Raw genomic sequence first — 23667 nt, 5'->3', positions numbered from 1 at the left:
AGGACACCAACACGGCATAAAGCCTTTTAAACTTTAATTAATCTGCTGGAAGGACTCTGGGGGGGGTCTCTGAAGGCTGGTTTTCAGCCCTGTTGCCCAACACAGCTGTAGTGACATGCAAATAGAAGTTGGCAGAGTCGAATTCATCTCTTAATTGTTCCTGGGCCCGTTGGCTTTGGCCATCGGGGGGCACTCGGGCTCTGTGCATCCCCCACTTCCCCCTTCCTGAACCTGAAAACTCCGCTGTGCTCTGAGGAGACATCCCAGAGCTTTGGGGCTGGCAGCACTCAGGACGTGCACAAATGCATTTCCCTTGGAAATCCAGGAGAAGTGCCATTGTGTCGGTCTGGGTTCCTGGGAGGTGCACCCAGAAACAAGGCAGGATCTGATGGTTTTATCCCTCCAGCTGTCCAATGGCTTCTGTAAGAAGGTGACTGAAAATTCCAGCAGGATTCTCTGCTGTTGCAGCTGTTTGTGTGAGCTTTGTTTCCTCTGCCTGCACCCCCAGCTGTTGCAGAAGCAGTGCTGCTGGGGTGGCAGTGCCCTGCCAGGTGTGTGGGGAGAGGCACCAACATCTGCCAGCTGAGCACAGAGGAAACAGTGGATTTTTTGGCACTGCCCCTGCTCTCCTGCACAGCTTCCTTGCAGCGTTGTGATGCATCTTTGTGTCAGTGGGGGTTTTTTTCTCCGGCGTGGTGAATCCAAACAGAGACCGGTCTTAGACGCAGCTCGACAGAAATCTTTGTGTCCTAAAATAAGGGTCGTCCTCCTCACAGTGTAATCACTGAAATTCAGTGTTATTGCTCCAGCTCTGGCATGATGAATGGACTTTTGAGTTTATACTGTCTATCTGACACTGTGCAGAATATGTACTCTAGGTACTTGGTTTTCCAGGGTGGGAAAATTCCTTCCTTGGCATTTAGGATTTCCCAGAATTTTTGAGTGTCTTTTTCACCTGACACTAAAACATAGAAGTTCAACAGGTGCTTTAGCAAGAAGACCCTTGGGCAGGGTTTTCCAGCAAGCCTCCTTGTTACTTTGGCTCATGTTGTCCTGGAATTTTCCTTGATGCCTCAGGCTTTAGCTTTTATATTTTTCAGATTCTGTACTGCTTTACTGTGTAGATCTGAGCTTCATATTAAGGGATAGCAAGCTCTCCTCACAGAGTAGGCAGACAAAACAATTCCTTCTCTAGCTGGGGACCAAGGACAAACTATCCAAATCTCAGGCCCAAGAGTATAAACAATGGTGGACTGAAGAGAAGAAAACAAGAAGGATGGGACTTCATAACCTAAAGCTATAACTGGACAATTAACTCCAATATGCAAATGAATCAGAACTTCTAAATGTGAGGGACCTTGTGACCGATCATCCATTTTTGTGACCATTTTGGGTTCATCTTGGGTGTAGCCCTGGCTGGGCTCTTGTACTGCCCAAGGTGTATTCGTTGACGATATCCTTTTAATAAATCTCTAGCTAATTCTTTAACTCTGTCTAGCCTCTGTTCTAGGTCAGCTTTCACAAGGCATCATCCTCTTAATATTTTCATTATAGAGGAAAAAATATTTTCTTGGAGCTTTTTCATTCCTTACTGTTGCAGCATCTTCAATACAAAAAGCCTGTTTCATCAGAGAAATGGAGAGATTAAAAGGCTCTTTGAAGTGAAACTGGTTTGGGTTTTCTCTTTGTCAGAGCCTGGGTTCAGTTTGGAATTATTTTAGGGAAGAAGCAAATGAGTAAATGGATATCGGAGGGTCACGACGGGGGATTAGTGGAGGCGCTGGAACCGGCCTGGCTGCATTTACAGCCCCAAAACGTCTCGGCGGAGGTCTGTGCCCATTGTGTGCTGCGGCTGCGGGTGAGCGCTGCCACCACCCCCGAGCGCAGCTGCTGCGCCACGCCAAGGTGCTGCTGCACCTCTCCAGCTTCACACACCTCACCCCAGAATTTATCCCCTGCAGCATTTCCCAGGTTTGGGCGGGGGGAGCTGCCGTTCCCCCTCTGGCCTTTCTGATGTCCTCGCTCCCTTTTCTGTATCTGCCCAGCATTTCCCTGCGCTGACAGCTCTCGTGTTGAGCCTTTGCTGCCACCCTGTCCCCATCTCCCTTCTCTGGGGATGGCTGGGCTTGGCTTTGGCTCCAGGCTCTTTGGGGAATGAACCCCATTCCACATCTGGTGGGTGAGCCCTGGGAAGATGAATCCCAGGGATCAGATGGTGTTCGGTAGAACACAAATATCTCTCTCCCTGCTCTCCTGCCAGCTTTGATCTTTCTCTTTGTGGGAAGCTGGGGTGGCGGTGAGAAGGTCTCCAGATGTTTCTACAGCCATGGTGGTCCTTTCTCCATGGATCCCTCAGCTGGATCTGGAAGACCAAGTCCTGGAGATGTGGGCAGTCCTCCCTGGTGATCCTCAGCACTGGACCCAAAGCACTGACCCGCTGGTGTTTGCTGTGGGACAACCACGGAGAGAAGTGGGACAGAACTGAGGAAAACTCAGTTGTCAAATGACTTTTGTGAGAAGCTAACTGAAAATCCCAGGAACCCCATGCTCCCATTCCAGCAGCAGGCTGGGATGTGGCCAAGGGGAAGCAATGGCTGCTGCCACCTGATCTTCTCCTCAGCTTCTTGAAATTATTCCTGTGCCAGCATCCACAGGAGGAGCCTTGCCAGCTACAGCTCAGCAACAAGTGGTGTCCTGCTCCATACGCTGGGGAAAACAGAGAGCAGCCTCTTGAGCACATTTTCATAGGCTGGGATGCTTGGAGCACTTCCTGGGAAGTGCTGATGACCAGGAGATCTGGCCAAAGGGAGCAGGAGCTCAGGGTCTTCAGCAGGATCAGCCCAGAGGCTCCGGCTTCAAATCCTCTCTGGGTATCCTGTCAAGTGAAGGCCTTTGAAGGAGAAGTGAGAGTATAAGGCAGTGTGGCGTTTTGTTTGGAATAAAAGGGAAAGCCAGTGGGATGGTGCACTAAAGGAATGTTGGAGAAACATTTGAAGCCCAACAGTTTAAAGTTTTTCAGTGAATAAGGTCATTATGAGTTACATCACTGTTAGTACTCTGCTAGAGCTGTCACTTGGTACTGGCACTTCTACCTTGGTTTGGTGCCTGGCTGGAACCTGGGCTGTGTTTAATATTCTGGGAATTTCTGTCCACAAAGCAGGAGCCTTTGGAGAGGAAATGAGATTTAAACAGTGAGAGTTTTCTCTGGGTTAAAAGGAAGAGTGGCTGCACCACTAGTAGCTGCAATGTGTGAAATTTTACATGTGGCTTTCCCTGCAATCCCAAATTCTGACTGAATACTGAAAGTAACACTAGCAAGGAATCATCTTTGCTTTTTTTTTGTCTCTTTCACAAATGCCTCCACAATAGTGGAATATTTGTAGCTCCCTACTTAAAGCACCTCTGTATTGGCTGCCACGTTTTTAAATGAAACACAGCAAATCACTGACATTTCAGAGAGTCCTGTTGTGACTGAGGCCACAGCTTCAAACTGCACCTTGACATTGACTTATATTTCACTGCTTGGCCCAGTGATGTCCCAAATATCTCCTATTTGGTCTTCCTTATTAAAATCAGCTGAAGCTTTATTTTTGGAGCTTCTTGCAGGACTGCTGCTGTAACAGTTAATTCTCCCCCATGTTTGCCCCCGTGCGATTATTCCCCAGCCCCAGCACAATGCACGCGCTGCACACAAAAGATCAAAATGATTCCAGCTTGTTTGAGAGATTCAAAAGGGCCTGTGATGCTCCAGACACAAGAGCAGCCATTTAGCAGAGCAGGCTCAGGCTGCACACACATCAAGGTAGATCAAAGGCAGTGGAGATTGCACATTGCCATGGGGCTGGGGGACAGCACCGGGACCTGGAGGAAGTGCAGGGAGCAGCACTGGGGGGGATTTGGTTTTGTTTGGATTTTGCCTTTCCATACTTTGCATGCTCTGAAATGCAGCAGCAGCTTGGCAGGGCCCTGCTCCTCTGTACCTTGATTCAGGGCTGGTGTAAATCATTGCTGTTACCAGGGAATGACTCCAGGAACTGCTGACCAGTGTCCCCCTGCACGTGAATTTCTCCACCTTTTTAGGTGAAGAAGTCCATGATTAAATAGTTATTTGGAAAAAAATAGTTACAGAAGTTACTGTGTTGTTGTTTTTTTAAACCATTTCACAGTATTTTTTTAAAAGTCACTTTTTTTTTCTATTGGAGACATTGTGCTGATTGCTTGAAATGTTTTACAGGACTGAATTGCGGAAGGAAACAGTAACTGCCATAAAATCCAAAGGTAAGAGACGAATGTTACGCTACTGAAAATTAGTGTCTTTCTAGTTAAACCTGTACTGTAGAAGCCCTCTCAGAACAATGTTATGATCTGGATAAGGTAGAGAGAAGGGGAAACATGGAATTTCCCTGTCTCCTGTGGGAGCCAGAAGGCAGCTGAGGAGGACAGATCCAGAGCATAGAGGAGGTGTTTGTGGGGGGCTGGTGTGGAACTGGTTGGGATCATTGCAGGGTTTAATCAAACACCAGTTAATAGCAGGTGGAGGGAACGTGGAGAAGGAGAAACCTGGGCGTTCCTTGGTCTTCCCTGTGACCTGGGACGTGAGTGCAGCTGGAAGGTTTTGTGTGTGGCCAGGCTGCTTTTGTTCTGAATTGGTGTCTGGACCCTGTGTGTTTTTGCTGCCCACACATTCCAGTTCCCCCTTTACCCCCTGCAAGGCCCTCCAGGGCCTGCAGCCGCCTCTGACAGAGCCTCCTGCCAGCAGGGCAGTGCTGGGAGCCCTGCTGCCCTGCTCTGGGTGCTGGCAGTCCAGAATGGCCTGGTTTTAGAGGTATGGCATTGAACTGAGGTACAGATGCCATCAAGGACAGCTGCTTTGGTGGCACTTGAAAGGCTCTGGCATGCCTGGCCCCTTTCCTGTCTTGGAGCCGTTCAGCGTGGCAGCCAGCACAGGGCTGGCTCTGATGTTCCTGCGGCTCAGGGGGCTGGGGATGGAGGATGAAAGATGCAGATGCTGCATTTGTAGATAAGGTGTTCATGGAGCTGGTGCCGTCAGAGGCACCAAAGTGCCTCAAGCATGAGCTGCAGTGTCTGCGTGAGTGTGACAGCCTTCCTCCTCCCGCTGTCCCTGGCCAAGCCCTGGGTCTCATCCTGGCTGCCTTTGGACAGCCAGCAGCCTCTAGATTAGGTGGGAACAGAGAGCTTAGCTCTGTCAGCCACTGACTTCATGTGCCACACTTCCTACTCTGTCCTATCCATGGGTCAGAAGAATTCACATTTCCAGAAATCTCTCAGGCACTCTGAACTGCCGTGGGATTCTGCTGCTGTCAGTGAAAGGGGTTTGCTGATTCCCAGCAAGGTTAAAGCCATGTGCTCCACTGAGATCAGGCCTGCCTGGATCTGCTCTGATCTCCAAGTGGTGATTTTTCATTTGTGATGTCACTGTCATTTTTGTGCCAACTCTGATGTCATGGCCTGCTGGTGACTTCATCGCAGGGTCAAGTAGTGGGGAGAAAGGGGAAGAGAGTAGACAAAGCTGCAATTCAGGCAGCAGCTGGTCAAGTAAATTGCTTGGAGTGGAAATGTTTTGCCCAGCTACCTTGCAGCACAATGGAGTGGGAGCGCTGAATGAGGCCGCTGTCCAGCACAGCCGCTCCGCTGCCGGACACTGCGCCAGACACGCACACCTGGGGCTGGGGCTTCCAACTCCCTGCCCTCGGTCAGCCTCGGGAGACCTGCTCATGGCTGTGACAAGAGGCACAGCCACAGAAAAGGTTTTACACCTCTGCTTTCCTTCTTGTCACCTGCAGCGTTCTGGGGCGAATCCGATGACAGCAGCTCCGAGCTCGAGGCTGCTCTGCGCCCACAGACCCACGGCACGGATTCAGATGACTTTGATGACTTCTATGACTGAGATTCTCCCACTGGCTTTTGGGAAGAAACAAACTGTAGTTTCTTTTACACAGTGACTGTGCCATAGGCTGCCTGTCACTTAAATGGCAAAGAAAATTTAAATACCAAATAAACATAATGGGTCCTGTATATTGTCTGTGTGCTCTCTCTGACCTGCAGTGTTTTCCTGCTCTGACGGGAACCCTGCCCCGTGACAGTCCCCTCCTGAGGCTTGTGGCATCCCAATATTGGGACTCCAGCGCTAGATGGGGTTTGGGAAGAAGCAGACAAGCATTGTGGGTATGCAGACAGGCGCTGCTGGGGTGGGCTGGCATGTTTGATCTTTATCTTCTTCTGCAACAGATCAAGAAGAAGAAATGCATAAAACGTCCATTTGTAATTCAGCACATTTTGGAACAGAGCAGCATTTACATGTGGCAAGCCCCAGTGCTTTCCTGCTTTTTCCTGCTTTGTGAAATCCGTGCTGGTGTTGCTGTGTGGACATCACAGTAATTGGATGACTCCAGGAGCTTCATGCATTTTTAATTTTCTTCTTTTCATTCCTTTTATCTAAAATTAAGTTCATTAAACATGAGATTTTCTTTGGGAGGGAGAAACCAGGGGACATGGTAAAGCTGTTCATAAATGACAACAAGTTCAAAAGCAGAAAGCAGCACCCCAGTTAAGCTGTGCTGAGCTGCAGCCCCACGTCTCCCAACACGGGCACCAATCTCTGCACCCCATCCCTCAAAACCGAGCTAATGAGAACAACATTCAGTTTAATAAGAGGAACGTGTAGGCTGAGAGCTCAACAGCACAAAATGACTTGGAGAAGGCTTGGAACTGAGCAGGAGCCCTTGGCACAGCTGGCTGCTGTGGGTTTCAGTTTGCTATCAGTAAAGTTGCAACCTGGAATGTTCTGGGAAATCTGCTGCACCAAGAATGGAGCAGGGTGAGTCTGTGACCAGGGCTGACATCCTGGGAGACAGCTGGGCTCGACTAAAGGACTGCAGCAACTGACAGAATGAGAGGACACAGTCTTAAGCTGCGCCAAGGGAAATGTAGGTTGGATATTAGGAAAAGGTTTTTTATGGAAAGAGTGATAAAGTACTGGAATCATCTGCCTGGGGAGGTGGTGGAGTCACCATTTGTGGACCTGTTTAAAAAAAGACTGGATGTGGCACTCGGTGCCATGGTTGAGGTGTTAGGGTATGGGTTGGACTTCATGATCTCCAAGGTCCTTTCCAACCTAGTGATTCTGTGACCAAAGCCAGACTTTACTGAGGGCTTTAATGTCCTTTTTACCTCACCAACTCCCCGTGTCCTGTGGGACTGCTGCCGACATATTGCTCAAGGCCTGGGAGGAGCGTGGAGATGAGGAGCAGCCCCACTGGAAGAATCCAGCAGCTTGCACTGCCAAGGGACATTGCCTCTGCAGCGCAGCGTCTTTGCAGCTCTGAGCTCCTCCTGAGTGACTCTGGGCTGCTGCTGTCAGCCCACTTTCTGTCTGCTGCATGACACCAGTCTGTGGGGCTCTCCACCGCCACAGTCCGGCTCGGCCCCGACAGCAGCCCGTGACAGGTGACAGATGGCTGCAGAGCCACATGCAGGCAATCTCTGCCTCTTGGTGTCGGAGTGATAGCCGGGTTCTTCCGGAGCGTTATTTGTGATACTCTTATTGTGCACAGACTCATTAGATGCAAAACATCCTGCCAGTCAACTTCCCCATGCTCCTTCACAGCTGTCACACCGGCAGCCTGGCCCTGGTGGCAGGTGACGCTGACAGACAGGGGGACTGGAATCAATACACCCCGAGCAGATTCCCATCGGCACGCCACTCATCCGAGGAAAGTGCCCGAGCGGGAGAACCTTCCCTGCTCCTGCCCAGGATGCGCCGCTCTGTGCTGTGCTCATGGATGTGCAGTTGGCAGGTGAGACCTGGGCTCACCACCCAGTGCAGCTGCTGGTGCTCAGACCAACTTTTCAAGGAATTGTCTGCTGCAGTATTAATTTTTCCAGCACTTGTTTACCCAAGCAATTATAAGATAAGACGATTGCCTTTCATTTGCGTCCGCCAGCCTTCTGTTTTCTTCGTCATTATCAGAAAAACAACTGATTGCCCATCAATACAAACAAAATGTTCATGCTAAGCTGCCGTGCTCCCTACAAAATTCCGGGAGGAGAGGCACTGGAAGGAATACAATAGGAAGCTTCAATCAGGGAACATTTTGTAAGGAACAGATAAAGGACAATCTTCAGCTGATACCACAGGTGTGGTGCCACTACAAAGTTGCAGGGGAAATTTATTCAAGTCACAGATTTTATTGAGAGGAACGACAACAGAAAATGGCTTAACAACAGGCAAGTGAGGATAAGAATAATGAGAGACACAATATCGGGTTAATTTATTCTACAGCCAATTAGCCAGGTACCGAGGTTCCCCTCTGCTCCCAAATCGGCGGCGTTGACTCAGCAAGCACTGCTGAGATTTTGTTATTTTTGTTAAAGACTCCTGCGCTGCTGTTCCCTGTCCTCGGCCCTGTGGCTGCCCTGCTAACGGAGCTGGTGTGCGGCAACGGGACACGGCGGAGCAAAACCCGCCTCGTGCTAATCCCGTTTAATTCCCGGCCGTTTAATTCCATTTTGGTGCCGACAAACGGTCACAAATTAACAGTATTTGCTTATGCCACGGGCAGAGCAAGGGGACGGCAGCTCTTTGCCTCGTGTTGCTCTCAGGAATCACGTGGAGCCATTTCCCAGTGAGGGAAATGTCCCCTCAGGGGCACAGAGCAGCCATGCCCTGAATCGCTCCTGTTGTTGCCAAACGCGGGATAAATCAAAATTGTCTGAAGTCAGGATGTTCTTTAACGTCAGATCTTTGTATACTTTCATGCAGAGACCTAATTAGTGCATCCCTTCCTCAAGGACACCCTGGAACCACCAAGCCTTAGAGATGTAATAAATCAAGATGTTGGTGTCTATGTGTGCATTCCTAACTTGGAAAAACACCGTAATTCCATGTATCCTGTAGCAGAACCGTCTTTGTTGTAACACTGAAACTCACACCTACAGGTCAAAAAGAGGTGCAGACCCTTCCCCTGAGCACATGGAAGAATTGGCTGGGGTTGCATAACTCATGTGGAAATTACTGTTCAATCCTAAAAGAGGGGCTGAGCTGGAGAAGTTGCCAGCTCTGGATTTCTGAGTATAAGTAACAGTGGTTGTGCTGGATTTAGGGAATTATATTGAGCATGCAGCTCATGCAATGCTGAAATAAATCATCGATGTCCCTCTTAATTATTGACTTGTTGGGCAACACTGCGTGTGTGTGCAGCCTAAAGCACCCCACTGTCACCCTGATTTTTTAAGATTTTCTAAGCCTTCTGATGTTTACATTTTTACAACAAACTTTCTCACACACTTTCTGTAAATAACTTATTGTTTTGCATTCTTTATGGAGGAGGAAAAATTTGATGGACTGTTGGTTTGTCCAGTGCCATTTGAGAGATTGCACTTTCACCCTCCAATCCACTGTCACTTGAAAATCTATAAATGTTGGAGTCAAAAAATAAACTTCCCTTTTTTCACCTTGAGAACAGCAGTGTGTGCGCGTCGTGTTACGTGTTCTATGTTACACCCCACAGCAGCACCCCGTGCTCGTGTTTTAACAAGGTGCTAAGGGAGGGTGATTCTCCAGTTAAACTGCTCGTTTATGGCCATTTTTTAAGAGAAATTGCCACACACTGTGTCTTGCCTGAGCATGAGGGCAGCACTGGGGCTGTCTCAGGAGTCAGGCTTCGCTTTTCCTCCTGGATATCACTTTTCTGCCCTCTGGTTTTGCTTTTCCCCTCTGAGCGTCCCTGTCGTGCCCGAGGAGCTGCCCAGACAGGTTTTATGGGGCGCTGTCCCCTCACGCTCCCGGCCTCCCCTCAGGCCGCCATTGCGGCGCTCTCAACCCGCACCCAAGATGGCGGCGGCGGCTCCGCGCGCACGCGCGTCCCCACTTTCCCTCCCTCCCTTTCCCGGCGTGCCCCGCGCCGCCCCCCGACCCCGGAAGTGCCGCCGGTGCCGCGGTCCCGCTCGGCGCAGCCCGTCCCGCTCCCACCATGGGAGTCCCGGCCTTCTTCCGCTGGCTCAGCCGCAAGTACCCTTCCATCATCGTCAACTGCATCGAGGAGAAGGTGAGCCGGCTGCCCGGCACCGCGCGAGCCTGCTGGCGGCCGCCGCGGGGCTTTGCGGGGCGGGCGCGGGGGGCCGGGGCCGGTGGGGCCGCTCCGGTGCAGCCCCCGGTGCTGAGCCCCCGTGGGCTGCCCCGGGGCCTTTCCAAGGCGGGTCGGTGGACTGGGGCTTTGTTTGGGTTTGGTTCGGGTGTTGTTTGGGATTGTGGGAGGTTCGGGGTTTTTTGGGGGGGTTTTAGCGTTTTTCCCGGATTGTTGATCCCGGTGGAAGCGGCCGCTGTGCGGGAGGAGTTATCCCCGCGCCTCGGTCAGTGCCGCGGGTGCGTGTGAGCGCTCCGGGGGGGAATGGGCACGTGGATGAAGTGGGAATGGGCACCGGAGCAGGGAATAGAGCTTCTCTTCTGATCTCCCCTTCTCCGGCCGCTTCCCTGGAATTCCAGCCCTTCCCGACGCCCTCGGCTCTGCCCTCGTGCGCCAGCGACCCGGAAAAATAGGATTTGAGGCGCTGGTGAAATTTGAGTAGGCTGTTTCTTGAATGTTTTTCGCAGTCCTTGCTTTTCCACAAGTTTTTTTTCGGGTGGGAATTAGAAGCCGCAGCTTCGGGACTTGCTGAAAACACGAGTGTAGCTGCCTGTCCAAGGCTTACACCAAGCCTGTGCTTGTGCTCTAACCTAGAGCAGCCTCAGGGGGTTTGGGCTCATTGCTGGTGTTTTCTAGCTCAGGATAAATATCTCCTGGCCAAGCAGGGAGCTGATTATTCCAGAGATATCCTCTAAAATCTGGCTTTCCATGGCAGCAGCAGCAGCAGGAGGTTTTAGGGAAGGCTCTGACGCAGGATTCCACAGGTGCCTTTCCAGGCAGTGTTGCAGCTGAAATGATGTTTGTTTACGTGGGATTTTTTGGGCTGGTTCCTTCAGGCACATCCCTGCAGGCACGAGGGTGCTGTGCCATCCTGTGGGACACGGTGGGAGGGGACAGGGAGGGTGGAGGGGTCTCCCTTCAGTGGCACCGTGGTGGATTTACTGTGCCCTGAGCGTGGCAAGTTCTCCTTCTCAGGGCTAATTCAAGCCTTTTTGAGGAGGCAAACTCTGGAGTTCCTGCTTCCCAAGCTGCTTTTCTCGTAGGCTTTTCCAAATAACTTGTGTTCTGTTTGTTAGACTGTACTGGCTGCAGTCTGCTGGTTTGGAAAGTTCAGGGCATGTGCTGGGGCTTCTGTCTCTCTGCTCCTCCTCCCACGGTGTGCTCACCTTGGGGAAACACCTGGAAGGGGATAAAGTGTGGGTGCATGGTGGAGATCAGGAAAAAGAGGGTGAAGTGGTGGAATTCTGTGTTGAGGCCTGCCTGCAGCAGGATGTTCAGCTCTGTGCTTTTCCAGGGTGGTTTTGTGTTGCAGCTTCAGGCAGTGAAGCGCAGGTTTGGTTAAAATTGTGAGTTGCTGTTGTGGTTTTATTGCAGCTGTGATTTCAGGCCCTCTCAGCAAGGTGGGAAGTTTATTTTACCTGTCGCTGTGAGAAGTGAATTTTTAATGGGGATAATTAAGATCTAAGAATCTGCCTGGGAATTTTTATAGGGGAAAAGGGGGGTTGTTTAAGGGCTTAACAGTCTCCTTTAATGCTGAGCTCCAGCAGCACTGGCTCTTCTGGTCTCTGCACCAAACTCCTGGATGTGACCTCTCCTGAGGCTCTGGGAACCCTCAGTTTAGGGGCTGTCCTAGATAACCCTTTAAGATCTGTCCTTGAAAAGCAGCCACAATTTAAACAGCAGTTACATCTGTAACAGTTTGGGACAGTTGTCTCTAAGAGCAGATTTGCCTTTTCCAGCACATTTGTAAGTGTTAGATTAATCTCTGTGCAATCAAAGCTGCTCTCACATTTAGGCAAAACAAAGGTTTGCATAGCTCTGGTTTTATTGATTGTGTGTCTCTTTTTTCAGTCTTCAATAACTGAGCTTGTACCAGCCAAAGTTCTTTATTAAAATAAGTGGAAAGACACAACAAATTCCCTGAGTTGGATTTGCCATAAGTGAAGTGGCAGCTCTTGCTGTCCTCATTCACGCTGGAGCCTTTTACAACTCAATTACAGCCAGGACAGCACATGGATAAATCATATTCATTAGCATTTTTTTATATTCAAATCTGGTCATAAATCTGAGAGTGGACTAGGACAGCAGGGAGAAGCTGTAGTTTGTCTTCCTGTCGATGAATTTAAGCTTCTCTCACAATGTAATCAGCTCCGTGTGTGTTTTAGGATTGCTGTAAATCTCTCTAATCAGAAATTTTGTATCTCCCGGTAGCTTGTCTCTTTGAAATATTGAAAAGTTGATCCTTGTTCTCTTACCTTGCTAGATTAATCAGATTTAAGCAAAAGAAATAATCTTCTTCTTAAGCTGAGCAGGAAGAATGAGAGGAAGATCTTGAAGATAATAAAAAATCCAGGAGAGAATATTCTTAATCAAATGGATAGGAATTAATAAAGCTGCAGCTAAAGTATCATGTTTGAAGATCTGTTTTCAATGGTTTCAAAAGAGGCTGGAGATGAGAAGTGAACAGTTTAGTTATATCACAAGAGATATCACTGCCACATACTTCAGCCTTCCTTGCACACGGCTGCTGCGTGAGAACCCCAGTGGGTTTGTGAAGGGGGGCTCCTTTTCTGCCTCACAGAGCTGGGATTCCTTCTGAATCCATTTAGCTCTGGAGAGAGGGTGGCTGGGGATCAAGGAGAATCCAGGGAGGTAGCCCAGAGGAAGGTGCAGTGTTTGCCCTGACACTTAGTTTCTGCTAACACCACCTTCATTTGAGAGCGTGTGTGTGTCTGGAGAGCTCAGTGACGGAGGCAAACAGTGGTGCTTGGGGGTGGCATCTGTCAGGATAACTGTGCCAAACCTAAATACTACATCAAGGCTTGAGAGGGTTTCATTTTGGGGGTAAGAAGTCAGCCAGTCCTGCCGCTGCTTTAAGCAGGAAAATTGTCCAGAGTTGATTTCTGAATCTCCATCAGAGATGTGGGGAACTCACTCAGTGAGTAGCAGTCTGCAGGCAGAAGTTTGGGAAGGGCTTGATGTTGGCTCAGCAGCAGCTGCTGAGCCCCATGTGATGGGATACCAGCGTATCCCGATTTTCCCCATCCCAGGCACTCCTGTGACCGTCGCTTTTACCTCAGAACATGCCTTTAATTTTTAAACTTGGCTTTATGCCCAGCTGTTCAAGAGCACACTTTGTTCCCCCTGTGGGTATGCTGTAACCCATTCCAGCCAGAATTCCTCTGAAAATCATCAGGCTTTTCCTTGCTCAGGTCCTGTCTCTTCCATGCTCTTGAGGTTTAATCCGTGTGTGTCATGCCTGAGGCTGGTGGAAGGGAGAATCCGTGTTGCTAATTGCCTTTTGACCAAACTAACCACAAAACCAAACCACAAGCCCAACGGCAACAAAGGCCCAAACAAAACAAACCTGAAATTATGGTGAAGAAACAAAAGTGACCATGGTTGTTGAGGATGTTGAAGAATCCACTGCTGGAGCAGTCCAGGCACACAGGTGGCTCTAGGTGGTTTAGGATGAAGAAATATTATGAGCTATGGGAACTTCTTGTCAGGAGGAAAAAAACAACTCTTCCATAACTCATCATTGTGTTTTCTGGTTAAAAGCAGCTGTAGAAAGAAGTGCTGTTAAATAGTGGAAAGTACAGTTGCAGGTAGTGTGGGTACTTATTGTTCTCTTTTTCTTCTGCTGCTGTTAAAACCAAAACAGACTTTCATGAGCTGAAATCCTTGTCCCCACTGCATCCCCAGGTCAAAGAGTGCAATGGCGTCAAGGTCCCCATTGACACGAGCAAGCCCAACCCCAACGAGGTGGAGTTCGACAACCTCTACCTGGACATGAATGGTATCATTCACCCCTGCACACACCCAGAGGACAAGTAAGGCTCTTTCTTTGGCTCTTTGCAGGTGCCACATCTCTCTCTTTGCTGACAGCATTTCAGGTGTTAAATTGAATGCTCTGTGTTTTAGGCCGGCGCCCAAAAATGAAGATGAGATGATGGTGGCGATTTTTGAGTATATCGACAGGATCTTCAACATTGTGAGACCAAGGAGACTCCTTTACATGGCCATAGATGGAGTGGTGAGTATTGACACACTGGGTTTCCAGCTGGAAAATCCTCATCTCCCCTCAGTACACAGAATCATGGAATGGTTTGTGCTGGAAGGGACCTTCCCCGTGTGCAGGGACATCTTCCACTAGCACAGGTTGCTCCATCCAACCTGGCCACCTTTAGGTCTGATGAGAGGTCAGCTCTTTGTAATAACTTGTGACCCAAAGCATCTCTTAGGACAGGAGAGAATGTCTAGATGCAAAAAGTGACCCAAGCTCTCCTGTACTTTTTTTAGGCCCCACGTGCCAAAATGAATCAACAGCGGTCCAGGAGATTCAGAGCCTCAAAGGAGGGCATGGAAGCTGCTGAGGAGAAGCAAAAAATCCGACAAGAAATTCTGGCCAAAGGTAGGGCAGCAGCCTTATCAGAGGTTTTTCTTTGAGAATCACCTTGTTTGCTCACCTCAGTAGGGTTTAGAGAGGGGCTGTGTGTGCATTGCTGGGAGAAGAGGAGAAGAAGCCTGGGGAAGGCTGGATCTGTGTTTTCCAAAGTTAAGAACTGAGACAAAACAAAATGTCATCTTTTCTTCTTCAGTCTCCTGCCTGAAATGAGTTTGTGTTGAGTGCTCTTAATTCCTTTTGAAAATAAATTGAACAGAAGAGCAGGGATAAATGCAGTGAGAAACAACCAAAACCCTTCTGGAAGGAAGTACACGTTTGTAGGGCTTGATGAAAGGAGGATTGAGGCTTAAAAGCAGGGATCAGATGGAAATACTCCTCTACAGGGATAATAAACTGCCAGCAAGGGGAGTTACTTGACAGTGGAAACTCTGAATCAGTGAGGAAACAAAAGTCAGAGCAACTTTGAGGGTGGTGGTGACACAGATGGAGTGAGAGGGGAGTGCGTTGCTGCTGGCTGGGCTTTGAAAGCACCTTGCTGAAGTAACAATGTTTGTAAATGTGGCAGCACCTCATAGGATGGAGATAATGCAATGGTAAGAGTTGGTTTGGTTTGGTTTGGTTTTGTGGGAATTTTATTAAACAAACTGGTTTCAATGAGTTAATTATTCCCAGAGGAGCTGTCTGGGTTTTGCCATGCAAAAATGTTGGCAGTGGTCCATCTGGATGTAACTCTGCTCTGTGTTGCTCCAGGTGGCTTTCTGCCTCCAGAGGAGGTGAAGGAGAGGTTTGACAGCAACTGTATCACACCGGTGAGTGGCCTGGCCCTGTACCCAGCAATTGCCAGGGGCTGAATGTTGGTTTAATTCCTTTCCTTCCAACCCTCTGTAGGGAACTGAGTTTATGGACAATCTTGCTAAATGCCTCCGCTATTACATCGCTGACCGCTTGAACAGCGACCCGGGCTGGAAAAACCTCACAGTGAGTTTCCCACTTTCACACTTGAGGGAGATGGAGGAGATGTTTGGGCTGGGCTGAGATCCAATTGAAGAGTAGAAATTTAACAGATTTGTCTCTTGGCCTGGCTGTGAGCTGCTATTAACAGCGGGCCAACATGCACATCCCTCTGAGGCTTCAGAGATCCATTCCGTGCTGATAATTCCATCTCCCAGCACCATTTGCTGTGATTTCATTGAAGGACAAGGAGCAAGTTTGCTGCTGGAAGCCACAATTTCACATAATGGGGAGACAGGGCTTTAGGAATACTTTTTCTGCTTTCCGGGGAAGTGTTAAGATACATTGTAGTTGTATCTTTTGCATTGTAATTTTTTGTAATTTCTCTTTCAGGCAGCATTTTCTCTGTTGCTCCAATGGCAGGCAGTGAAAATAAGATGTCCTAGCTTTCTTGCCTTTCTGTGCTTGGAGATTCTCCCCTGGTCTTGCCCAGTCACTCCACTGCCCCAATTCTGTCTGTGACAGCCCTGTGTGTGCTGCACACAAGGAGTAGTGCAGGCAGGAAACGCAGCTGCCTGTGCTATGTGCCACGAGCTGACTGTTCAAGTGCTCTAATTAGAGGGCAGTTGGCTCTGCTTGATTCCCCCCATCAGACAGGGGTTTTATAAACACTAATTCTCATCAGGGTGAGGAGGGGGTGATGAGATCATGTTTCAGTGCATCAATGAGCTGAATCTGGGAGGTCTCTAGTGCCCATTTCCTTGCCCTGATAATTTATTGGACGCATCAAACGTGACGAGATCATTTGAGTGGAATTTGAAGCAGTGTCAGCTTCAGCCTGAAACTGGTGGAGCAAAGTGAAAGTCTCTTCACTTGCTCCTTGCTTGTAAATAATTTCATCTTAAATCACAATATTTTAGCTCAAACCACAAGTTAGAATTTCAGGTATTTCTAAGTCAGATGCTGTGTTCAGTATATAAGTTACTGGGTTTTTTCCTGTGTCAGCATTAATTGTTGCCGTGCTTTGAATGCTTTTCAGGTTATTTTGTCAGATGCCAGTGCTCCTGGTGAAGGGGAGCATAAAATCATGGATTACATCAGGAGACAAAGAGGTAAAATTCCAATTAATGTGGACATTTTGTTTTAAGTTAAGCTCAGTAATAACTTACTTAGCATGACTTTGACAAAATGTAATTTTTTTTTTGTGCAGCTCAACCCAACCACGACCCAAACACTCACCACTGTCTGTGTGGGGCTGATGGTGAGTTCTCTCTTGGTTGTGGTTCCTGGGTAACCACATCAGTATCTTGCTTGAAGCAGAATCCACTTTGCTTCTAAACATTAAAAAAAAAAACCAACCAAAACTTGGTTATATTTATCCTTAATCACATTTTATTCTTCTCCCTTGCTTGGCAGCTGATCTGATCATGCTTGGCTTAGCTACACATGAACCAAACTTCACCATCATTAGGGAAGAGTTCAAACCAAACAAACCCAAGCCTTGTGCTCTCTGTAACCAGATGGGGCATGAGGTTAAGGATTGCCAAGGTCTGCCCAGAGAGAAACAAGGAAAGGTAAGAATTTTGCTATTTTTGGATTTTTTAATCTGTAGTGTGTAAGGAGATTCTCAAATCATTCTTGCTGTTTGTTTTAGCTGAAGCATGGTGCAAATTTTTGCTGGAAATTCCTAGCTTTCCCCTTGGAAGTAAAAATACAAAAGTGTCATGCCAAACCTGATATCCACACTGGTGGTGTTTTGTTGTTTGGGGTTTTTCCTACTGAATGAGAGCAATTAGTAACTGAACAGGTGTGCAAAGCAGCAAAATACACACTTGGCACAAGGGTTTGGGAGTCTGGTTTTGGATCTCTCTCAACTCCCCTTGAAGCAAGCCTTGCAAGTGGGGCTGGAGAAGCTGTGGAATGCACTTGGATCTGATGTGAGTCCCCTCTGGTTTCAGCACGATCAGTTTGCCGACACCCTGCCGGTCTCAGAGCAAGAGTTCATCTTCATCCGCCTGTGTGTCCTGCGAGAGGTGAGGTGCTATAAATTCCATCCAAAACTATAAATTCCATCCAAACCCCTATAAATTCCATCCAAACCCCTGCAGTGTTCTCTGAGCTCCTTTTGCTTGTGTGTGTGTTGCAGTACTTGGAGAGAGAGCTCACCATGGCCAGCTTGCCTTTCACTTTTGATTTTGAAAGGAGTGTTGATGACTGGGTCTTCATGTGCTTCTTTGTGGGGAATGATTTCCTCCCTCATCTGCCATCTCTGGAGATCAGGTAAATGAGAATCTGTGTTCTTTTCCTGCAAGAACACCTCCTGTGCTTTTCCCTACCCAGAGTCTCACCCTGTGGTTTGTGTTTAGGGAGGGAGCAATCGATCGCTTGGTGAACATCTATAAAAACGTGGTGCACAAAACCGGGGTGAGAGTTTTTCCTTTTCCTTTGAAAACATCTGGGTCTTTGCCACAAAAAGGGCTTGCTTTTCAACTCTCTTATTCTCTGACCTGCAGGGCTACCTGACTGAGAGTGGGTTTGTGAACCTGCAGCGGGTCCAGATGATCATGCTGGCTGTTGGGGAAGTTGAAGACAGTATTTTCAAAAAGCGGAAAGATGACGATGTAATTATTTTGTTGTTGTTGTGACATTCTTGGAGTTAGGTTTTAATTGCTTACTACTAGCCGCAGACACTCCTTTAAGAGAATAAGAAAAAGAAAAATACCCAAAATTTGTATTTTCATTTTTTAAATCTCTGGTGAATTCTTCCAGGCTCAAAAAAAGAATCTTGTGCTTCCAGCTGAGTTTCTTTTCCTGGAAATGCCAGTTTGATGTTCAAGTTTTCAGTTGGCCCAGGAATCACAGAATAAGAAATATCTTTCCTTGAGTCTCTTTTTGTATTTCTAAGACTGTAATGTCTCTCTGACATTTTTTTGGGCAGCTCTGCAGTGCAGGCAAGGAGTCTGTGTACTTTGACACTGCTGTCACCCCAAATAAGGCTGCAGCTAAATTTAGTAGATCATTTAAATCCTTACCAAAGTTTTGGAGCTTTGAGAACCCAGCTGTTTGTTTTTCCCCATAGATTTTCAGGGTAGGGTAGAAAATTCCATCCCACTTCTGTTGGATTTACAGACACAAGAATTGACCCATGCCTTATTCAGAACATTCCCTAAAAACCTCATGGTGTGGTCAGTTGAGGATGATAATGAAATCATTTGCCAAGGAGTCTGTGTCCTTGACTGACTTAATTTCCTGTTGTCCTTCATTTAGGATAACTTTAAAAGACGACAAAAAGAAAAAAGGAAGAGATTGAAGGTAAGTCAATTCCTTACCCAGTGCAGAAACTAGCAAGAATTTAAATGTCTACTTTAGTTTTTGGATGTTTGAACTGCAGGTGTAGTCATGGTGTTTTCTGGCTTGTGTGTAACTATTTCAAAGTTTAAAAATAAAAAAAAAAAGTTGATTTTTTTTTTTTCTATTCTGTATTGAAAAATGTGTCTTTGTACATTCATTTCCCCATAATGTTAATCTGAAAATTGTGGGAGAGCTTCATCCCAGTGCTGGAGAGATCACACAGCCCTTTCAGCAGCCTTGTCTGTGTTTATCTTGCAGAGGGATCAGCCTTCCTTTATTCCTGGTGGTCAGTTTTCCCCTCAAGCCCTGGGAAATCGATCCAGCCCTCAGGCAATCTGTAACCCTCGACAAGCTGCCTTTGAGATGAGGATGCACGAGAGGCAGAACTCGGTGAGTGGATGTTCAGAGGCATTGGCACAGAGAAAGGAAAGAATTGCAGCCTGTGTTACTCCTGGCACCTTTTTGTCTGCTCTGTCAAGTTTTCTTGAAAAGCTGGCACCTCAAACGTGATTCTTCAAGGAAGTGGCTTTTAATAAGTGATTTTTCTAAGCATGCTTGAATAAAATTGTCTTCTTTATTTCTGCTTGGAATGATGCTTTTCCCTAGGGAAGGGAGAAACTTGGATGAAGTTTTGGGCAAGGTATTAGTGAGGGACAACTGGAAAGTGTTCTGTCAGAAGTCCTGCTAGCTTTAAATAACAAGTTTGACAAATATTTTCTTGGTATGAATCTTCATCCAAACAGCGAACAGATTAAAAGTTCTTTTTCATCACAGAGATGTGTGTTCTGTCTCTGAAGTCTAAATACAATGTGCTCTTTCAAGGTTTAATTTCTGCTGCTCTTCCCTTTTAATCTCAAAAGTTTTTTGCACATGAGTTACAAAAATTAGTTCCTTTATAGAACAGGAGACATTTCTTTTAGGCTCTAATATTAAGATAGATAAATTTGAGAGGAGTTTAAAAGGCTAGCTGTGAGGGAGCTTAGAGTATTTCTGGCAGTTCTGAGTTGGAAGCACCTTTTTTTCACTAGTGCCACAAAAGGAAGTTGCAGCAGAAGCTGCAGTGGTGTTCCAAAATTGGATTATATCCAGAACGGTATTTTTTAATCAATTCATACGTGTTTATTGCGCCTGTTTCTTTCTCATCTTTGCCTCTGTGCATCAATGCCTGCCTTTTAACAGGGATGTGGTTTTCCCTTTTGCCCCTTGACTATGATGGGTTGTGCAGCCTTTGTCTGGAGTTTTTTTGGAACTGAAGAGAAGGCTTGTGATTATCACAGAGCTGTTAATTTTAACTTCATTTTTAAAAGCTTAATAAATCTTCCTCTTTCCCCCCCCTCCAACCTTCCCCTTATCTCCAATAATTCTGACCCTAGACAACTTCAGCATCTCCAAACACCAGCCTGACTCCTGACAGCAGCCCGTCCCTGGGAGGAGGAATTAAGCGGAAACCTGAGGACAGTGACAGTGAACCTGAGCCAGAGGATAATATCAGGTGAAGCCATTTTTTGTAGCACTTTGTTTGCAAATTGCTGAGATAGATGCAGCCTAATTAATGCCATTTAGCTCAGTGCAGCGCTGCTGCCTTCGGATGCTTTTGTGATCTTTTTATCCAGCGGTAATTAATGTGGAGGGTGAAGATATCCAGTAAATTCCAGTGAGATGGGTGAGCTCTGGCTGTTCAAGCTAAGTATCCAGATTAGTATGCATGCAGGTTTGCAGCCTCCCAGCCACTGCTCCCTCTGAGACCGAGCTTGGCGAGACATTCCCTGATTATGTGAGCGGAATGCCGCCGGTCCTGGAATCTGGGAGCTGTTTAACCTGCACGTGGGCAGCAGTATCACTGCTCTCCACCATCTTTGGTTTGCAGCAGGCCCTGGTTTGTCTCTGAGCTCTTGCATTGTCTCAGGAGGGCTTGAGCTTGGGATGTTTGAGACAGGAATTTTCTGGGAATTAACCACCAGTGAGTCTGCACTGGTCAAGGGTTTCAATGAAACTCTTGCTGTTTGCATTGAGGGTGAAGGCCCTTACAGCTGTTCCTGAGAAGTGCAGCCACAGGAGTTTGTTTTCTGTGGAGTCTGCCCACATCCACCCATGGCTTAACACTCAGGATTCTTTCCTTGTGGAGTTCTGGTCACAGTCATCACAATGTATTTGTGACATGTGGCCCATCAGCTCTAGCAGTATCACAATTCTTGCTCTCATTCTTATTTTCTTTCCAGTGTGTCTATATCTGAACAGACTGATTTTTTTTTTTAAGCTATCAAGCAGTATTTTTATATAAAATAATAAATTTTAAGGATAAGTGACTTCATCTGATTTCCATCTGAGTGGTAGCAGAGCTGCTAAAAGAAGCTTGAGCAGTATGAATGAACTGTGATGATTCACGAGCAGCAGTGGTTCTGACAGGGTTGGTATTGCCAAGGAAAATGGTGTGCTACATTCAAGCACAGTTGTTTTAAGCTTTTGTAGCTCAGAATATTTTTTCATGTCCTTTTCTGTGTAGAAATTAATTCTATGCTTGCCATTGTAAATAAAAAGAACTACATTGATGTCCTAGATACGACCACACTGTTTGTGAAAATAAATTCTGTATTTAGAATGACTTTGAAACCAGAACAAATTGTTGCAGTTGTCTACAGATGGGTTTTATCTCACAGAAAGGTTTTTTTTTTTTAAGTTTATGCAAGTGTCTGTCTGCCAGGCAGCTCGGAGCCTGCAGATGTTCTTGACACCATCCCTCAAGCCTTCAGTGCCAGGAGCTCTGTTCTTGCTTACCTGCTTTTCTGGAAGTCTTGAAAGCATCTCTTGGCTTTTCAGCCTGCTCATCAGTGTGAGTTATCTTGGAAGGGTTTAGGAGGTGTCCTGAGCAACTGTCTCAAAACAGAAGCAAGGGGAGATGCTCTGCAGAGCCAAAGGGATGTGCATCCTGAAAGAAAGCATAAATGGATTGGGGCTCTCTCCTAAAGCTCCATACACAGGATTTAGGGCTCTGGGAGATCTGACCAGTGTCAGCTTGAGGTGACCTCTTGGAGTGGTTTGGAATAAAATTCTCTGTAAGAAAACAAATCATTATTAAGGGATTATGTGGTTTAACCAGTTTGGTTCTTTGCTGACATGATACAGCAGAGCTGAAGGGTGCAGCTGCCCGTGTGAAAGAGGAACCAGTGTTTGTTTTCCCTGCCCCATCTGTGGACAGACATGAGGGGGAGCTGTGTGAAGGAAGGATGAACTGTGGCCAAGGTGGCTCCTGTGATCCCAACGTCCACCTCTGGCCTGAGAGACTGAAAATCCTGTGTGAAAGGGAGCTCATGTGATGTGAGGCAGCAAGCACAGGGTGCTGAGCTGCAGGAGTGCCTCTGCAATCACAGCTTGTCTGAACAGCAGCAGAACACAGAAATTGTTATGCATTTGCTTGCCTTTATATTTGAGGTAGCAGGAAAACTCTGTCAGTTCTGCCATAGTTACATTTTATTCTGTTGCTGCTGAGCATGGCTTTTTCTGCTTTCATTTATACTGTATATAAATGGCAACTGAAGTAGCAAGTGGCTTTGTTTTACACAGTAATTCAGACCTGCAGATGTGCATCTGTTGAGGTGTCCATCCATGTTAACATGTTACCTGTGCCTGACTATGTTGCAGGTTGTGGGAAACTGGCTGGAAGCAGAGATACTATAAAAACAAATTCGATGTGGACGCGTCAGATGAGAAATTCCGCCGCAAGGTTGTGCAGTCCTACGTGGAAGGGCTTTGCTGGGTTCTCAGATACTATTATCAGGTACCCCAAAATTTCTTGTCTGAAGTTGTTTCAGTCTGGTGCTCGTTTTGGAAAAGCTGTGGGGTTGTTTTGAAGCTGTAAAAGAAACTTGTGCCCATTCTGTTTGACACTGGGGGTTCGAATGCCAGTTTCACCATCCCTGGAGCTGCTGAAGGAGCAACTGGCACTGAGTGCTCTGATCTGGTTGACAAGGTGGTGATTGGTCACAGGTTGGACTCTCACCTCAGAGCTCCTTTCCGCCCTCAGTGATTCCAGGATTCTGGTTCTCATATCTGGTAGCAGTGCTTGGTGCAGCAAGAACCGCTGCTGTTTTCCCTTTCCCACAAATAATGACGCTGCAGGTGCCTAAATGAGACAACAAAGAACAAAGCCCTTGAAATGCCAGTAGGCATTTGCAAGGGACAGAGTTGTCAGTCTCCTCTGAAGATTGTAATGCTGCTCCATGAAGTGTGTTGTGATTGAAGTAATCTGTATCAGATTTAAATCTTTTGATAATTGAGATGTCAGATTGGCAAGAGATTAGTGGGCCATGGTGAGGTTTGTTGCACTGATGGTTAATGAGGAGCTCCGTGCCCTGAAGGCAAAGTCAGTTAGACTGGCTGTGTGACATGGGAGCACAGTGTGCTCCAGCCCAGGGGTTTGTCCTGTCTCAGCAGGAATTTAGAGCTTCCACACAGGGCTGTGTTCTTAAAACTTTGTGGTTTTCCTCAGTGGCTGTCACTTGTCAAGCTGGGAGTGCAGGCAGGGCAAATACCTCAGGTGCCTACGAAATGCAATTTCCAATAGGTTTTTTCACTCCCCCCTTGGAACAAAATGAGAATGTGTCCCCTTCCCTCCTGCTCTAACCATTCCTTGAAATTGAGCTCTGACTCCTCTGTTATGGAGGATGAAAATCATCAGGTTTAAGGTTTGCAAGCTCTGGTGCAGCTCATCTGCAGGGAAACTGAGTTCCCCACATCCTTGTGTGCATGACCTCCTTTTGTGAGGAACAGATGACACCTGGATGCCTTTATAGGTGGGAATTATCAGGATCCTGG

General features: G+C 47.3%; 2 protein-coding genes across 4 annotated transcripts in view; both read left to right on the top strand.

Moving 5' to 3' along the window:
• KIZ (kizuna centrosomal protein) overlaps positions 1-6036 on the top strand; it is a 28884-nt gene extending 22848 nt beyond the window's left edge. For all 3 annotated transcript variants that reach the window (XM_059840630.1, XM_059840632.1, XM_059840631.1), the window contains 2 exons: positions 4235-4278; positions 5805-6036. In XM_059840630.1, coding sequence (XP_059696613.1) covers positions 4235-4278; positions 5805-5908 — 148 coding nt within the window. In that variant the 3' untranslated portion in view covers positions 5909-6036. The remainder of the gene's footprint in view (positions 1-4234; positions 4279-5804) is intronic.
• Positions 6037-9927: 3891 nt separating this feature from the next.
• Positions 9928-23667, top strand: part of XRN2 (5'-3' exoribonuclease 2) — a 32723-nt gene continuing 18983 nt past the window's right edge. Inside the window, exons 1-17 of the mRNA XM_059840629.1 lie at positions 9928-10067; positions 13851-13978; positions 14070-14181; positions 14448-14559; positions 15304-15362; positions 15442-15531; positions 16544-16616; positions 16715-16765; positions 16921-17078; positions 17463-17537; positions 17651-17784; positions 17871-17928; positions 18018-18125; positions 18772-18816; positions 19114-19245; positions 20229-20347; positions 22495-22630. Coding sequence (XP_059696612.1) covers positions 9993-10067; positions 13851-13978; positions 14070-14181; positions 14448-14559; positions 15304-15362; positions 15442-15531; positions 16544-16616; positions 16715-16765; positions 16921-17078; positions 17463-17537; positions 17651-17784; positions 17871-17928; positions 18018-18125; positions 18772-18816; positions 19114-19245; positions 20229-20347; positions 22495-22630 — 1665 coding nt within the window. The 5' untranslated portion in view covers positions 9928-9992. The remainder of the gene's footprint in view (positions 10068-13850; positions 13979-14069; positions 14182-14447; positions 14560-15303; positions 15363-15441; positions 15532-16543; positions 16617-16714; positions 16766-16920; positions 17079-17462; positions 17538-17650; positions 17785-17870; positions 17929-18017; positions 18126-18771; positions 18817-19113; positions 19246-20228; positions 20348-22494; positions 22631-23667) is intronic.

Source organism: Haemorhous mexicanus, chromosome 3, assembly GCF_027477595.1.
Source record: "Haemorhous mexicanus isolate bHaeMex1 chromosome 3, bHaeMex1.pri, whole genome shotgun sequence".
Classification (NCBI taxonomy): Eukaryota; Metazoa; Chordata; class Aves; order Passeriformes; family Fringillidae; genus Haemorhous; species Haemorhous mexicanus.
The sequence above is the reverse complement of the archived record's forward strand: the minus strand, read 5'-3'. Positions and strand labels throughout refer to the sequence as shown.